Here is an 18,522-nt window from a genome sequence, read left to right as displayed (position 1 = left end):
TTGTCCCAGATAAGTATATGACTCCACCTTTTCAATTACTGCTCCTTCAATATTATATCCCTTTCTGTGGCATACTTGTTCATCATTACTTTTGTTTTAGCCCTATTCATCTTTAGTCCAAAATCCTTACCAACTCTGCATAATTGATTAAGATTTTCCTCTAATTCTTTGGGATCGTGGCTTATGACCACAATGTCATCTGCAAATCGTTAATGGTTTGGGTACTCTCCAGTCACATTGACTCCTTTCTGCGACCAGTCTAATCTTCTGAAAGCTTCCTCAAGGGCAGCAGTAAACAACTTCGGAAATATTCTGTCTCCTTGTCCTGCTATTACACCTCATCTGCCTCGATTGGGTTTAGTGACAGAGGGGCTAATTTCTCCTCGAATACCATTCATGCAAATTAGAAGACTAAGACATGGTTTCGGCCAATACGGAATTTTGGACCAAATTATAAATGTTCCTGTAAATGTTAATGTTAATGTTAATGTGATGATCGACTATTTGCCTTGGAGAATAGATGACGATTATTGTGTTAATGTTCATATAAAATGAAAGAAAAAATTCACAAATCGTGTAATTTAAAGGACTTGGTTTGTAAACGAGATGTAAGGATTACGTGAAAGTATCTACTTACTTCCAGCTCCTCTTAAGTACCAAGAGGAGCTGGAAGTAAGTAGATACTTTCTTACTTAAAGCTCCTCTTGAGGGCTCAGAGGGGAACAGGTATCCTGTGTGTTATCAGACACTCAGCCTAAAACACTGATGGATCCAATATCTCTCTATTACAGAAGATTTAGGATAAGTCTGGTTGGCCTGCCTCCATAAAATCCACTCATGCACACCTTCTCGATGGTAAGCCCTGTTACGTCACTTAGGTGGCAACGAACGTGTAGAGTGGTTCTCTTCAAGACGCCTAGTCAGCGTGAAGAGGAAAAGACCAAACCCTCCAGCACATGACAGCACCACAAAACAAATGGCCCTCAGTCCCCAGCAGCTTTCACTCCCCCTCTTACGGCAGCGAGAGGATCAGAGTGGAAGCAGAGGGTGCTAAGAATCTCTGGGTACGGCCAGGCTGCTATGCACGGAAACTGAACTTGGCCTGTTATAACGTACGATCACTCATCGGTGAAGACAGGATATTAGAGCTGGAAAAGGAATTAGAAAATGTGAATTGGAATATCATCAGTTTGGCTGAAACAACAAGAAGAAATGAATCACTTATAAGTTTATCAAGTGGAAATCTGCTGTACACTAATGGAAACAGTGAAAGGAGTGAAGGTGGAGTTGGGTTTCTGGTCCATAAAGATTTTAAAAACAACATTTTGGAATTCAAAAGCACATCACCAAGTGTGTCAAGACTAATACTCAAGATTTCTAAGAGATACAAGCTAAAGGTTATAATGATTTATGCACCAACATCGAGCCATGATGATGAAGAGGTTGAAGAAATGTACACCGAAATTGAGAGTCTTCTAGATGAGCAGAAAACCCACTACACTATTATTATGGGGGACTTCAATACTAAGGTTGGAAAAAGACAAAACAGTGCAGAAAGGGGAACTATAGGAAATTTTGGAATTGGTGAAAGAAATGAAAGAGGTGAAAGACTTGTGGAATTTGAAGAATCTCAAGGACTGTCAGTAATGAACACTTTTTTCAAGAAAAGGGTGAATAGAAAGTGGCCATGGAAGAGTCCAAATGGATTAACAACTAATGAAATCGACTTCATCCTCACTAACAGAAGATATATTGAGAATGATGTTACCGTCTTGAATAAGGTAAATGTTGGAAGTGATCACAGAATGGTAAGATGTACACCTGATATAGCTGTAGGAAAGGAAAGGAAAAAACTGACTCGAGTAAATAATACAAAGATCTTTGAGATAACAGAAGAGGAGAAAAAGCAGTATGTACTGGAACTTAAAAACAAGTTTGAGCTTCTGCAGACTGCTCAGGACCAAGATATCGACGAGGAATATTACAACTTTCTGAAAGTGATAAAGCCCAAGAAACCTATAGGGAAAAAGAAATCCAAAGAAGAAAAAATTAGTCAAGAAACACTTGTCGTGATGAACCGAAGATGACAAATGAAGACAAAGAAAAACACTGACAGGAAGAAAATTGAGTATACTGAGTTATGCAAAGCCATTAGAAAGAGACTCAGAGAGGACATAAGAAGATTTAACACAAGAAAAGTAGAACAAGCATTAAGGGAAAACAAAGGATTTAAATCAGCAGCCGTGAGCACTAATAAAAAAGACAAATGATACTGAAACTGAAGAATAGCAATGGTGTACTTATAAACAGCAGAGAGGGCAAAATTCAAATAGCAGAAGACTACTATAGAGAATTATACAAGGAGCGAGGGAATGATGCTAGCAGTGGGGAAGATGGATTGCAAAGTAGCAACACATACGACATACCCGATATTCTTCCTGATGAGGTAGAACATGCATTGAAGAAAATGAAGAATCAGAAAGCCCCGGGGGAAGATGAAGTTACTGTAGAGTTGTTAAAATTGGGAGGAAGAGACATGATACAAAAACTGGCAAGACTCTTCACAAAATGCATTAGAAAAGGTGTGACGCCTAAGCAGTGGAATAATGCAATCATAGTTTTGCTGCATAAGAAAGGAGATAAATCAGAAATTGGAAATTATAGACCAATTAGCTTGTTATCCCACATCTACAAGTTGTTCACAAGGGTCATTACAAACAGATTAGAAAGAATACTTGATGAGAATCAACTGAAAGAGCAAGCTGGCTTTAGGACAGAATTCTCAACTATGGATCACCTTCACATAATATCACAGCTAATGGAGAAAGCAAATGAATATAAAACACCATTATGCCTGGCATTTGTGGATTATGAAAAGGCATTTGACTCCATACAGCATAAGGCAATGTTTCGGGCACTGCAAAGACAAGGCATAGATACCCCATATATTATGATTTTGAAGAAAATATATGAAAATGCTGCCTCCTTTATTAGACTAGACCAAGACAGTAGCAAATTTAAAATTGAGAAAGGAGTTCGACACAATATCTCTGAAGCTGTTTACTGCTGCCCTTGAGGAAGCTTTCAGAAGATTAGACTGGTCGCAGAAAGGAGTCAATGTGAACGGAGAGTACCTAAACCATTTATGATTTGCAGATGACATTGTGGTCATAAGCCACGATCCCAAAGAATTAGAGGAAAATCTTAATCAGTTATGCAGAGTTGGTAAGGATTTAGAACTAAAGATGAATATGGCTAAAACAAAAGTAATGATGAACAAGTATGCCACAGAAAGGGAAATAATGATTGAAGGAGCAGTAATTGAAAAGGTGGAGTCATATACTTATCTGGGACAAATTATTAACTGTAATAATGATAAATTGCTGGAAGTCAAGAGAAGAATAAATTTTGGATGGATAGCATTCAGGAAATATAGTCACATACTGAAGAGCAATATCCCAGTTTGTCTGAAACGTAAAATAATGAACCAATGTATACTCCCCACCATGACTTATGGAAGTGAAACTTGGGCACTCACTAAAAGAATGGAAGAGAAGCTGAGAACTACACAGCGAAGAATCGAACGAATTATATTGGGAATCGGACTGTTAGATAAGAAGAGAAACACATGGATTAGGCAGCAAACTCAAGTAAAGGACATTCTTATCAAAACTAAAGAACTAAAATGGTCTTGGGCAGGACACATAGCTCGAAGACATGATGACAGATGAACTAAAAAAATAACAGAATGGTACCCAAGAGGAGCTAGAAGAAATCCTGGAAGACAAAGGCGAAGATGGATAGATGAAATTCATGAGTTTGTGGGTAGAAAATGGATGGCCATTGCACAAAACAGAAGGAACTGGAAAGTTTCTGGAGAGGCCTTCATCCTGCAGTGGATTGAAAATGGCTGATGATGATGATAGTTAAAAATGATATGATTTTGTACAAGAGCAGATAATCAAAGGCAAAAAGATATGCACAAACACAGATGAGTTAATGCACTTAGAGGAGGCAGCTAATTAATTAAAAAAAATAATGTAACTAATAAATCACTGAAAAGGGATATTATCAAAATTAACAATATAATGTAACATAATACAATGCAGCGTTTCTCAACCTTTTTGCCGTGTGACCCAACATATTTGTTTGTAATTGTACTGCGATCCAAATGTTTATAATATAAAATTTTTAAAAACCTGGTAGACTGGAATCACTGTATATTACATAAATAAATAAAATTATGCATATTCGTCAATAACTTCTACATGTGAAAAGTAACATTCAGTACATTTTTACTGAGAGCGGTTAAGACAAATTTCGATTTATAACGAATATTTCAATTTTAATTTTTTATTATTTAAATTCAACTATGGAAAAATGTAAGACTAACGATTTTAAATAAAACAGGTTGTTTAAAAATTATAAAAATCACTAAAATAGTTTGAATTATATTTATTAAAAACTTACATAAATAATGAACAAAATAATACAAGATAATATTTAATGACTTTGTTGTTGTTGTTTATCCTCAATTAATTTATTAATTCTTACTTCAATAGAATTAGTTAATGCTGTTCTCATTGTTGAATTTATGTCCAGTTGGTTTCTGAACTCATTTTTTGTAACAACCATTGTTGCAAATCCACTTTCAGACAAATAAGTTGTTGCAAATGGAAGTAACAATTTTGTTGCCTTTTCACTCAGAGTCCGATATTCTTCTTCAATTTGTAACCAAAATTTAGGTAAATTATTCTGGTTTTCTTTAAACTTTATTTCCAAACTCTTGTCCATTGATAATTAAATTAAATTTTCTTTTTCTGATAGAGCAATTATTTGATTGACATTGTTTAAAAAGATTTATTAACCACATATTGCCCAAACGAATATCTCCCGTAGGTGGGAAATATTGAATGAACTTTTCTTTTAATTTTAATAAATGATTTTGTATAACTTGACGTATATCCCAAATTTCCTTCTGAGTTATCATGTTGTTCTCAACCATTTGTAAGAATGATGGAAACATATCAAAACAATGCTTTTTAACTTTGTTTAACCAGAGGTCAAGTTTTTTTTAACAAAACCTTCTATTTTATTATAACAAATAAAAAGATTGGTATGATTTCCTTGCATTAACAAATTTAAATCGTTCACTAACGAAAATATGTCAGCTAGATAGACAACTTTAGCAAGCCACAAATTACTTTTAAAATATTCACTTAATGTTGACTTCTGGTCATTTAAAAATATTTCAACTTCTACTTGAAGTTCGAATAATCGTTTCAGAACTTTTCCTCTTGAAAGCCGTCTTATGTGAGAATGTAACAATACCTGTTTATGGGCTGAACCCATTTCTTCACACATTATATTAAAGATACGGCTGTTTACTGCACTCTTTCGAATTTGGTTAACTATTTGTACACACTGATTTAAAATGCCGTGTAAATCTTCACTCATATCTTTCGTAGCTAATTGTTCCCGATGAAGAAAATAGTGAGTTATTAAATCTGGATGAGCAATTTTCTTTATGCGTGATACTAAACCCCTATGCTTTCCTGTCATTGCCCCAGCTCCATCAATACAAATTCCTATACAACTATTCCAAGAAATGTTTTTTGTTTGGAAATACGAATTGATGTTTTTAAAAATTTCTTCTGACATTGCTGAAGACTTTAATTTCAAAGAACATAGTAATTCTTCCTGTATATCTTTACATGTAAAATCAATATATCTTGTGTAAACCAATCTTACTGCATCATTTGATAAGTCTGTCAATTCGTCTAATTGAATTGCATAATACTGGGATTTTTGTATTTTTTTTCACCAACTGTAATTCAAGGTCATTAGACAAATTAACATGGGAATGCAATTTATTTTTCTTCATATTCTTTTCCAAATAATTCACTACAAATGTCTTTCATGCAAGGCGTGAATAACATTTCTCCAATGGTATACGCTTTCTTGCATTTAGCAATATGAAAGGCTGCCAAATAAGAACATTTCAAGCATTTTTTGTCCGTAGAAACAAATTTTGTCAAATTGGATCTAGTTGTTTTTAATTCATCATCAATAAATGTCTAGTACTTCAATTCGTAGGTTTGTTTATCTTTATATTGGCTATGATTTGTTTCCAAATGTCTTAATAGTTTATTAATTTTGAATGAAGAGTTGGCCAATACATTTCCACAGATAACACATTGTGGTAAATCTATTCCATTTTCTTTTATGAAGGTGAAACCATGATTAATATATTTCTCTTGATAATTATAAATAAAACTCTTGTCCTGTTTTGCTGTTTTTTTGCTACTGGTTCGCTTGAAGTACTAGACATTTCTGCATTTTTATTATCCGAATTAGTTTCTTGAGAATTTTCTTTTATTCCAAAAAAATGAGATAATTTGACTTGTTTACTCATTATTAAACAATCTAAGAAAAAAATAAATAAATAAAAAAAAGACAAAACTTAAAAAGAATTCTAAATTGTTTCCTATTGAAAATTTACTAAAAGTTTTCATTGTGATGAATTAATCACATACAACAAAATAAAAATAATTTAAGAGCTAAATGAAAATTTGAAAAACTAAAAATTTAATAGTACCGAATCTCAGCGAAATACAAAATACGCTAATATCATTGAACGCATATCGCAATGGACCCCGGGCAGTGTATCACATTAACTACATAACAGGACGGTAAAGTAAATAAACACGTATATAAAAAATAATTCTTAACTTTGAACTGGTTGCTGAGACCATTTCACTTCAGTTTTAAACTTTTAGGTTAGAAAATTAATTTGTCTTTCCCTCATAAGATAGAATATCAACAGATGAAGCGAAAGGATGATGCTCTGGATAAAGTGAAAGGATGATGCACAGAGCACATGATACAATTTGTATCATGTGCTCTGGGCTTCTCGCTTCGGCACAAGGTAGCAGCAATCATTTCGCGGCCTATTAAAAATTTAACGCAACCCATAGGTTGAGAAACCCTGATACAATGTTACTTAATACAAAAAAAAAAGTAGCATCAAAAGTAATTCTACACCAAAATTGAAGACTGGCAAATAATGAATTCATAACATACCTGTATAATAAGAGATAAATATTCACAGCACTTGGGCAAGTTTTTTACAACATCACAACCCTGTATCTGTTCTTTCAAGAATCTTGGTGTTAAGAAATGGCATCGGACAGCAAATAATATATCAGACATCTTAGGACACCTTCTTTCTTCGTCATGTTTAACCCACCTTAGTACAGCATTAAATACTTCTGATTCACTTCTGACATTCAATTCGTCTCTTCTTATTAACTGTACTAACTGGCATCCTGATAGAGCCAGAAATTCTTCTCCTTGAGAAACCTGATAAAAAATAAAATTAATAATGCATTCGATAATTTTGTAAATTTAATTTGACTTAGGGAATAAATGCACAAAAAAATATATATATATATGATTAGCATTCCCTAATATTTCCAATATGAATCAGAAAAATGAAACTGGATTCAGGATTGCTGCAATAAGAATTATTAAAGTATTCTTGGTCCTTTCCATGCTTTCATATCCTTCAAAATACCACCAAACATTCATAAATATTTATTCATTCAAGTGTACTGAAGGCTGTTATGCAGCCCTTGATGTACTTTTGTGCTAAACAAGTGTTGCCAAGTTTTACAATTTTTCTTTCAGAAAAGAGTGGTTATAAAATTTCATGATTGTCAATACTTACTAGTCAATATGCTAAAACAGACAATTTCAGTAATGCCACACTGGCGTGCACTTAGTGAAACCAGTAAAACAAGTTCTGTAAGCATTAATGAATCTGGCACTACTGATATATGCTAACAGAAATAATCCAAGAAACAATGTGAAATTTTAAAAATTCCTCAATCTGTTAGTCGATCTTTAAAGGTTACTGAAGTAACTGAGACCAGTCCCTAAAATTCCTCAAGGTCTAATTATTGAATTTGCAAATTAAAAATTACTTACACCACAACAAAGTAAAACGCTGCTATTATGACAACTGTTTTTTTTATGAGAACCCCCAAGAACAAGAGATATTAGAACTTATAGTACTTAGTACTGTGCATGGGTTGAAGGTTGAGAAGATGAAAGAAGGTACTTGCTGATATTAGACTTGAATTTCTGTAGATTGTTATTTTTAGGAAATACATATGAAGGGAGGCTGTTCCAGAAAACAAAAGTTGAATGAATAAATCACGAAGAAGAAAAGTTGGTTCTGTGAGTTTGAAGTTGGAGAGTAAAAGGATGCTGAATGATTGCAGCACATGTTTGGACTGTTTTGGAAGAGAGAACAGGAATTATAGAAGCCAATTCAGAAGAACAGTGCCCATGGAGAATCTATAGAAAAGGAATGCAGCAGATACAGAATGTCTATGAGACAGAAAGTGGAAAAAACTTTGTTAGAGATGAGTCATTAATTAACCTCACTGCCCTCTCTTGAATAGAATCTAGAAGCCTGAGAAAGGTTTTGGGGGCACCGTCCCAGATGTGGGAACAATATTCCAAGGTAGGACAGATTTGTGATTTGTACAGAGTGAACAGCTGCTTGAAGAAAAGTAACACTGAGAGTGAAAGAGAAAACCCAGTTTTTTAGATGCAGAGGAAGTAATATTTGTAATGTGTATATGCCAAGAGAGATTACAAATCAGGGTAATCCCCAACAGAGATATATGATCTTGCTTAGAAATCAGAGCGCCACTGAAGATAAGCATAGGAGCAGAAGAATCCATTTTGCAAAATATACAACAGGACTGAGTTTTAGAAGGATTAAAATCAACTAAGTTACCTTTGCCCCACTGGAAAATTACCTGGATATCAGCATTTATGGAATGTAGTGGATATTTGAGAGGTTGCAGCTGTTTGTGCAGAGCAACTGCTTGGGTTCCACCAAACTTTTCCACTGAATTTGTCCATAGATCGGTAACGTAAGACAGAATATCAGCAGTGGATCGACACTGATGGAATCCATACTGGCAATTGTTGATCAGATAGAAAGTTTCTAGATAGTTTAAGAGTTAATTGATTTCTACATTACTTCTACTCTTTCTAAAGTAATGGAGAAGTGCAATGGGATGACAATTGGATGGGAGGGATTTGTCACCTTTTTTTAGGAAATGGTGGGATGTGAGCAAATTTCCAAGCAGAAGGGAAAACACCTTTGGAATAGGAAAGTGAAAAAAGGTGACACAGAACAGGAGTAAGCTCAGGAGCACAGGTTTTGAGAACAAGTGGAGAAATACCATCAAGACTTCAAAATCCTTCTGACATCCTTTTGATGGAAGACCACAGGAGCCATTGAATGGAGTGCACTGGGAATGGTAGAAAGTGATTTATCAAGTTCATCAATACAAGAGTTAGAAGAAAGTAGGATGCTAGTAGGTCAGCTTTATCTTTGGCTGAAGTGGCAATAGGGCCATCTGGTTTTAACAGAAGTGGGAACAGAGATGGGCAAATGTTGTGGCCAACAGCTTTGGCAAGAGACCAGAATGCTGGACAACTATTTTGACAATAAGAAAGTTTTCTACTCTTAGCCTGTTCAAATTCTAGTTTGAACTGATTAATAACTGCTTTACAATTTTTGCAGGCTTTGGTGTAGGCAGAAAATGAATCTGGAGATATGGATACAAGCCAATTTCGATAAGAAACATTCTTATCTTGAACAGCCTTAGCAAAACCAAGGTTTAGATAAAGGAAGAGACTTTAAGGTAGAGTGTGGAATAAAGGATTTCATCCCTACAAGAATAATTTGACTGATACAATCTGAGCAAACATTAACATCAGAAGATTTAAAGCAGAAATCCAACCAAGGAAAACAAGAAAAGAAATCTTGCAGATCATCCCCTGCATTCTTGTAATGCCAAACAACACGAGGTTGAGAATGGCCATGAGAGAAAGGCTCCACTGGAGAGGATACGATTGCCAAGTTGGTGAATTGCCATTCACCTTAACTGTGAAATTAGAATGGTTGTTTGTGAAAAAAAGATCAAGCATGCTGACCACATGATTCAGATTGTCTGGTATTCTGGTAGGTAAATGAAATATCTGTGTGAGGTCATTTTTAATTGCAAAAGCTTCAGCATCTCAACCAGCTGAAGTTGTGAACATTAAAATCACCAAGGTAAATTACCTCACGGTTAGGAAAGTTGGAATGGAGAAAGCCAAGTTTCAAAGAGAGGTAGTCAAAAAAGAGTTCCAAATGATTAGCGGAGTTTGGAGAATTATAGAGGCAACAGACGAATTTGACTGAATGTGGCAGGGAGATTTCAAGCCAATGAAGATTGAAAAGAGAAGATTTCAAATTACTAAGTCTCTGAGAGGGAATATGAGACAGACATATGCACAAGTACTACCTTTCAAGCAAAATAAATCATACAGTAAATAATTTGGACAATGAGATGGACAGTGGTTGAATCAACTAATTGGGATTCTGTAAGAAAGAGTACACAGGGTTTGGCAGACTGTAAGTGAAAATGGACATCACTGAAATTGGAACTGAGACCATGTTTATTTGTGTAATGAACATGGAAGTGTTTGGGAGGGATTTTTTTTTTATTTATGTAAACCCCAAACATGAGAGGTATTAGAACCTATAGTACTTAGTACCGTGCTTGGGTTAGAGGTTGAGAAGACGAAAGAAGATATTTGTTGACATCGAACTTCTGTAGACTGTAATTTTCAGGAAATACATTTGAAGGAAGGTGGTTCCAGAAAACGGCAGTTGAATGAATAAACGAGGAAAATGAAAAGTTGGTTCTGTGAGTTTGAAGTTAGACAGTAAATAGATGTTGGCTGGTGGCGGCACGTGTTCAGACCGTTTTGAAAGAGAGAGAGGGAATTATAGAATCGAATTCAGAAAAACAGTGCCCATGGAAATATCTGTAGAAGAGGCATGCAGCAGAAACAGTACGTCTATGAGACAGTGAGTGGAGAGACTCTGTTAGAGATGAATCATTAATTAACCTAACTGCCCTCTTCTAAATGGAATCAAGAAGCCTGAGAGAGGTTTTGGGGGCACCATCCCAGATGTGGGAACAATATTCCATGGCAGGGTGGATTTGGAATTTACACAGAGTGAGCAGCTGTTTGGAAGAAAAGTAACGCCGAGAGCGAAAGAGAAAACCAAGTTTTTTAGATGCAGAGGAAGCAATATCTGTAATGTGCTTGTGCCATGAGAGATTAGAAGTCAGAGTAATCCCCAAAAGAGATATATCATTTTGCCTAGAAATCGGAGTGTCACTAAAGATAAGCATAGGAGCAGAAGAATCCTTTTTGCGAGATATAAGACAAGACTGAGTTTTAGAAGGGTTGAAATCAACTAAGTTGTCTTTGCCCCACTGGAGAATTACCTGAAGATTGGCATTTAAGGAATTGGTAGCACATTTTCGAGAAGTTCAAGCTCATTGAGCAGGACAAGGTTTCTCAAAATGGAAAGTGGAATGCAATGTGCTATCATCGGCAAAATTATGGATAGGATTTCCAGTCAATGGAAGAGGGTCATTAATATACAAGAGGAAAAGAGTGGGGAAAATAACTGAACCTTGGGGGACACCAGCATTAGTGGAGAAGTTAGAAGACAGAGAGCCATCTACCATCACCCTCAGTGAGCGATCAGAGAGAAAACTGGATAACCAATCACTAAAAACAGTTGGCAAACCATAAGATGGAAGCTTGTTTAGAAGACCTTTATGCCAAACACGATCGAAAGCCTTTGAGATGTCAAGAGCAACTATTTGTGTTTCACCAAACCTTTCCATTGAATTAGTCCATAAATGGATAACATAAGCCAGAACATCACCAGTGGATCGACACTGAAGGAATCCATACTGGTGATCATTGATTAGACGGCAGGTTTCTAGGTAGTTTAAGAGTTGGCAGTTAATTGATTTCTCCATTACTTTAGAAAAAGTAGAAGTAATTGCAATGGGACGATAATTGGATGGGGGGGGGATTTATCACCCTTTTTAGGAACTGGCTGGATATGAGCAAATTTCCAAGCAGAAGGAAAAACACCTTTGGAATAAGAAAGTGAAAAAAGGCGGCAAAGAATAGGAGTAAGTTCAGGAGCACAGGTTTTGAGAACAAGTGGAGAAATACCATCGGGACCTGGAGCTTTCTTAGCATCAAGATTCGTCAAAATCCTTCTGACATCCTTTTGATGGAAGACCACAGGAGGCATTGAATGGAGCGTATTGGGAATGGTGGGAGGTGTTTTACAAAAATCATTAATATATGGGTTGGAAGAAAAATGGGATGCTAGCAGGTCAGCTTTATCATTGGCTGAAGTGACAACAGAACCATCTGGTTTGGACAGAGGTGGGAGCAGAGATGGGCAAAGGTTACGGCCAATAGCTTTGGCAAGGGACCAGAATGCTTGGCTACCATTAGGGCAAGAAGCAAGTTTTCTATTCCTAGCCTGTTCAAACTCTAGTTTGGACTGATTAATAACTGCTTTACAATTGTTGCGAGCTTTGGTGTAGGCAGAAAATGAAACTGAAGAATTAGAAACAAACCAAATACGATATGCAACGTTCTTCTCTTGAACAGCCTTATCATATTTATTGGAAAACCAAGGTTTAGATAAAGGATGAGATTTTAAAGTGGAGTGTGGGATAAAGGATTCCATTCCTAGAAGAATAATTTCACTGACACGCTCTGAGAAAAACGTTGACATCAAAAGTTTTGAAACAGTAATACGTCCAAGGAAAAGAAGAAAAGAAATCTCGCAGTTCATCCCATTTTGCATTCTTGTAATGCCAAACAACACGAGGTTGGGAATAGCCGTGAGATAAAGGCTCCACTGGAGAAGAGACAATCACCAAGTTGTGATCTGAAGTGCCTAAAGGACCTCTCACTTCGACCGTGTACTTAGAAGGGTTGATTGTGAGAAAAAGATCAAGCATGTTGGCTGTATGATTAGGATTGTCCAGTATTCTTGTAGGTAAATGAACAATCTGTGCAAGGTCATTAGTAATTGCAAAAGCCTCAGCATCTCAACCAGCTGTGTCGGTGTGACTAGAAAACGGAAGCCAGCTGGAGTTGTGAACATTAAAATCACCAAAGAAAATTACCTCACTGTTAGGAAAGTTGGACAGGAGAAAGTCAAGTTGCAAAGAGAGGAAGTCAAAGAGCCCCAAGTGATTAGTGGAGTTGGGAGAACGGTAGAGACAACAGATGAATTTTACACAACGAGGTAGAGAGATTTTAAGCCAGAGAAGATCAAAGAGAAGAGATTCCAAATTGCCAAGTCTCTGACAGGGAATATCAGAACGGACATATGCACAAGTACCACCTTTGAGGCAAAAGGAATCATACAGCGAATAATTTGGGCATCTTAGATGAGCAGTAGTTGAATCAACTGATAACTGAGATTCTGTCAAAAAGTATATGCGGTTTGGCAGACTGCAAGTGTAAATGGACATCATTAAGATTAGAATTGAGACCATGTATATTTGTGAAATGAATTAGGAAGTGCTTGGAAGGTTTAGATCTTTTCGCAGATAAGCTTGCTCTATTAGTTTGACAATTCATGGTGTATTCAATAGTAAGAAAAAGTGGGTGGGACATGCTGTATGAAGTAATGAAATGCTCCCTGCATACACACTACTCAGACTCCCTCCAGTCTCTATCTGGCAGAGTAGAGGTAGCAAGATTAGACACTAGCTGATCCGGAAGCCTCCTAGAGAGTTACCAATAGGTTCGGTCCAGTGTACTAACTAGCGGCCGGCCTGCGAACATTGTTTCAGAGCTCTACCCTCGAAATGTAAGGAATATTGGATCTTGCCACGATGTTCATTATAACCTCAAAAGTCATCAATCATACTGTATGATGGAAGAGATAGGGAAGGGTTGACAGGAACTTAGCTCTGAGACTAAACATGGGTTTCACCACTTCAAGCCTCCAGTAAGCAAAGTGGTGGTATTGCACCGGTTGATGAGAGTCATCTACCACCTAGTACTGCCTGGTAACATAGAGAGGGCGGCATTCCTCCATGTGGTGTGGGCACCACACCTTGACCCCTGCTTACGTTGGTTCACACCTGGGTGGTCACCCACCATGTACTTGTGTGTGGAGGTTATACTCAGGATTACTAACAGTTCCACCATCGTGAAGGTTCAAGCAGAGGATTTGGCTGTCACAGACCGTCCAGACTTAGCCAAAATTGGGTTCACTTGACTTGAGTGTTACCCAAATATCAGTTCCATCAGCGTTTCAGACTCCCAGGTAGTAAGTGCAGCTTGTCTGGCATATCTGAGAGAATGTCTGTGACAACCTCAAGGACAAAAATCTTTTCGTTTAGATCTTTTCGCAGATAACTTTGTTCTTTTAGTTTGACAATTCAAGATGTATTCAGTAGTAAGAAAAGATCGGGGGGGGGGGGGCATGTTGTATAAAGGAATGAAATTCTCGGATATGGTATACACATGGCAAGAATGTGCCCAGATCCTTGACATAATGTGGCCTCGACAATGCTTCCTTCATACACACTCCTCAGACACCCTCCAGTCACTACAGAGTAGAGGTAGCAAGATTATACTCCAGCTGATCTAGAAGCCTCCTAGAGAATTATCAATAGGTTTGGTCCAGTGGACTATCTAGCAGCCATCCTGCGAACACTGTTTTAGAACTGTACTCTGGAAATGTAAGGAAGATTAGCTCTCTCTATGATGTGTATCATAACCTTAAGAAACATCAATCATAATGCATGTTGGAAGGGATGGGGGGTTGCTGGAGCTTTACTCTTGAGACTAAACATGGGTTACACCACTTCAGGTCTCCAATAAGCAAAGTGGTGGGATTGCACCAGTTGATGAGAGTCATCTACCATTGCCTGGTAACACACAGAAGTGGCATTTCTCCATGTAGTGTGGGCAACACACCTCAATCTCTGCTTATGTTTGTTTGCACCTGGGTGGTCACCTCCAGTATACTAGGTATGTATGTATGTATTATATGTGTGTGCAGCTCCTAAAACATAAGTTCAAGTCTGCCTTGTTACTTTGTACTTTTTTTTAACAGACTGTCAAGGTAAGGCCAGTGTGTGCAGTGTAAAAAAAATAATAATAATAAAATAAAAATAAAGAAAAATTCACTCAGACAGGACATTTTTTCTGCACAGGCAGGAAAATGATAGTTAGGAGAGAGAGAGAGAGAGGGGGGGGGGGAAATATAATATTAAAATTTAAAAAAAAATTAAGAATTAATAATGATGATGACATGATGGGTATTAATTATTGCTGGGTTGAGGTGCTGGGTTAGCAATGGCCAGCAGTGTACAATGTCTTAAAAAGACTGCCTTGAGACCTGTTGCTGCTTGGATTTGACAATAATGGTGCATTCAGTAAAGTAATTTCCAAAAAGCTTGTATAGATTGGTGAGACAATCTGCTTGACGGCGGCACTGAAGGGCACTCTCCCACCATACTCTGTCAAAGGCTCCACCAAAGTCGATGAACATAGCCAGCTTATATTTAGACTGGGAAGTCTCCAGATGAAGGACTAGGTCAGAAAGGGCCTCCTCACTGGATCTACCCAGGGTTAAGACATATTGTGAAGGGGATATCGGTCTTGTAACAGTAGGAGGTTTGTAGCCTTATAGGACATCAGTCTTTCAAGGATTTTGCAAGGTTGGCCACGTCCTTCAGGCCTGAAGGACCTGGGTTCAGTCAGCGATTTGTTGGACTTGGCGATGAGATGAAGAAGGGCCACCTTCCAAGCCTTAGGGAACTGGGAGGAGGAGAGGCATTTGTTAAACAGAAGTAGGAGGAGGTCAGGTTTTAATTTAAAGAATTGTTGGATGAAGACATTCAATAAAGTCAATTCCAGGACATTTTTTATTATTTATCTTTTTGAGATAAATTTGATCATCTTAAATGTGTCAGCATTGTCTGGAGGGTTGTATGCAGCATTCTGTCACCTAATGGTCTGATGTTCTGGCAGGTCTTCTGAGGGATTGTCGTGGGGGAAAGAGTTGGTCCAGAATTGCATTAATTGAATCAGCACAGCTGGTGGTTTCAGAAGCATCCGTTTGGATTGTACTGAACACATCTGGAGTAGGGGGCCGGCCAGTCTCTGTGGGTTTGATATCGTTTTTTTGCTTGATTTACTTCTTTTCTGAAGCAAGAAAACTCCGTTGTCCACCAAGGGCAGGGCCTTGCGTATTCTTTTTTTTGGTAGTCCAAAAAAAAGAATACCTTACTGTTCCATCACCAAAAAGAAGACTTAGCGTAAGACAGTAAGCGGCTTTCGTGAGAGAATTTTGGATTATTTCGACCATGTCTTCCAGGGTTGTTAACTCAAAGCAGGAGTGATCTGTGTTCGGGATGTCACATCTGTTTACTTCGCTAAAAGGCTTTCCAGTCGATCCTTTTAGAATTGCACAAAGTCAGTCGGTCTAGCATTGGGGGCAGCAGGAGGGGTGTTGAAAGAGAGGTGAAAGAGAATTACCCTATGGTCACTCAGTGTCCAGTCCAGAATTGTTGTCCAGTCACTGATCTGCGTTCATAGATTGTCAGTTGAAGTCATGATATCAATGTTAGTTTGTACAGTTGAGCTACAATATGTGGTTGGCTGGTTATGAAGTGCTAAGTTTCTGATTAGTGTCAGGTCTTCGAGCAGCAGGCGGCAGTGATCAGCAGCTGGGCAGTGCCAGAAAGTGGATTTAGCATTAACATCTGTGTAATAATTGTATTCCTGGCACTCAAAAAATCGAGTGCATACTCCAAGTAGCTGAGTGAGTCAGCAAAGTCCCTGGAGGGGAAGCAGTATAATGAGATTATTTAAAAGAAAAAGAAGAGGTACGGAGTTGGATACAGGTGGCAAACTGTGTGCAGAGTTCGTTATAACCAATATGTCCACTTCATCATTCAGCACCACAATACAGGTTTTTGGCACCACCTTCACAGATTGTATCACTCTGGTATGTATTGAGTACCCCATAATTTTGTGGCCTTCGCCAGTGGGTGGAGGTGTAAGGTTCTTGGATGGAGATGATGTCAACAAATTGATCCTCAGCAGCCTTTCTAATCTAATCTCGTCTGCAACGGCTCATGAATGCTGACTGTTGATCTGCATGATTTTCGGTTTATTGCTGATTCCAGCAGGATTGGTGAGTGTTGGTGTGTTAGTGACTGGGGCAGGATTCAAAGTAGTCTGGGGAATCAACATGCAGGGATCAGTCATCAGCGGTCCTTGTCCTTACTAGTTCCAGGGCATGTTGATATTCAGGGCAAGCTACATCCCTGACTGAGTGGTTATGTTCTCTGCATCATTGCTTGCAATTGGTGCAGCTAGGAGGTGCATCCTTATTTGGACACTGCATTTACGTGGCCACTTCTTGCACAGTGTCCACAGGTGGGAGAGGTATTAGTACAGTGGATTGAGGTGTGTCCATACCCCAAGCAGAGAAAGCATCTGTAAATGGTCTAAATTTGTGAGCTATAACCTATAAAAATTCTGTTGAGAGGCATCATGTTTCTAAAGAGTGTTGGTGAGAGGGTGATGAGCTGATGTGTAGCTGTACCTGAATTTGCTGTGGTGGCGAATCTGAGTGATATTATCTTTACTTCTTCAAAGGCGAGGTCAAAATCTATGAAATTCTTATGGTAGAGTTCCTTGAGGATTTCATTATTGGAGAGCCCACTAGGGATGTCATGAATAATGATGGAGGGGTTGGCAAGCTTTGGAGAGCTTGAGAGTACTCCAGCAGACTGTAGGCATCCAGGGTTGGAGATGTTGTCAAGGTCCTTGTTGGTTGTCTCCAAAAAAACCCCCCCACGATTATGGAATTTTCGTAGGGATTTCACCTTTACCATTTTGTAGTTGTTCTTGAGTGTGCTCTACACGAGTTCACTGACGTGAGCACTTGTCTTGAGTTCAGACTGTTCTGAAGCTCTCAGCAGAAGAATATGCTGAGGATTCGTCGGCTAGGTAGTTGCTCCCAAATAGAGGTTGTCGTGGGAGGGGCTAGAAAATTCATTTTCATGGCACCAGCATAGGAGCAGGCTGGAGGAGGTATTGGTGCTGTGATCTGATCCAGGGCCTCCTTGTCAGGGAGAGGCTAGGGGAGCTTAGAGAGGGTGTCTAAGACGTTCTCCAGAATTCAGGATCTCTTTTCTATCTGTTCATTGACTGCTATTATCTTCTCATTCTCAATGAGGAGAGCTATTGTAATAGTTTCAAGGCTTGCCCAGAGTTCCTGGATGTAGTTGCCAGCAGCCTTGGTAAACCTGTTGGAATAATGGTTCATAAATGACACTAGATGCTTGTGAAGGAATGATAGGACCTGATGCAGGGAGCTGCTGTCTCCCACATTGAGAGGCAATTACTGGAACTGGGGGTGCCGGAGTGGCCAGATTACTGGATATTGGAATCCCAGCCGAGACAGTTTGGTCCAGAGCAGAAGGTGGATGGGTCACCAAGGGGCTTGCTGAAGTGGGATGAGTTGGTGGAGCAGCAGGAGTCTGTTGAGCATCTGTGCCCACTCGTGAATCTCAGGTTAGT

The 18,522-nt window shown here is 38.2% G+C and overlaps 1 protein-coding gene across 4 annotated transcripts in view; it reads right to left on the bottom strand.

Moving 5' to 3' along the window:
• Window positions 1-18,522, bottom strand: part of Keap1 (kelch like ECH associated protein 1) — a 239,474-nt gene that overhangs the window by 69,302 nt on the left and 151,650 nt on the right. For all 4 annotated transcript variants that reach the window (XM_090372932.1, XM_090372934.1, XM_090372933.1 and 1 more), the window contains one exon: window positions 7,084-7,362. In XM_090372932.1, the coding sequence (XP_090229058.1) occupies window positions 7,084-7,362 (279 nt within the window). The remainder of the gene's footprint in view (window positions 1-7,083; window positions 7,363-18,522) is intronic.

Source organism: Mastigoproctus giganteus, chromosome 4 (genome assembly GCF_048544385.1).
Source record: "Mastigoproctus giganteus isolate SK-2022 chromosome 4, ASM4854438v1, whole genome shotgun sequence".
In the NCBI taxonomy this organism is placed as follows: domain Eukaryota; kingdom Metazoa; phylum Arthropoda; class Arachnida; order Uropygi; family Thelyphonidae; genus Mastigoproctus; species Mastigoproctus giganteus.
This window is presented reverse-complemented; position numbering and strand designations above follow the sequence as displayed.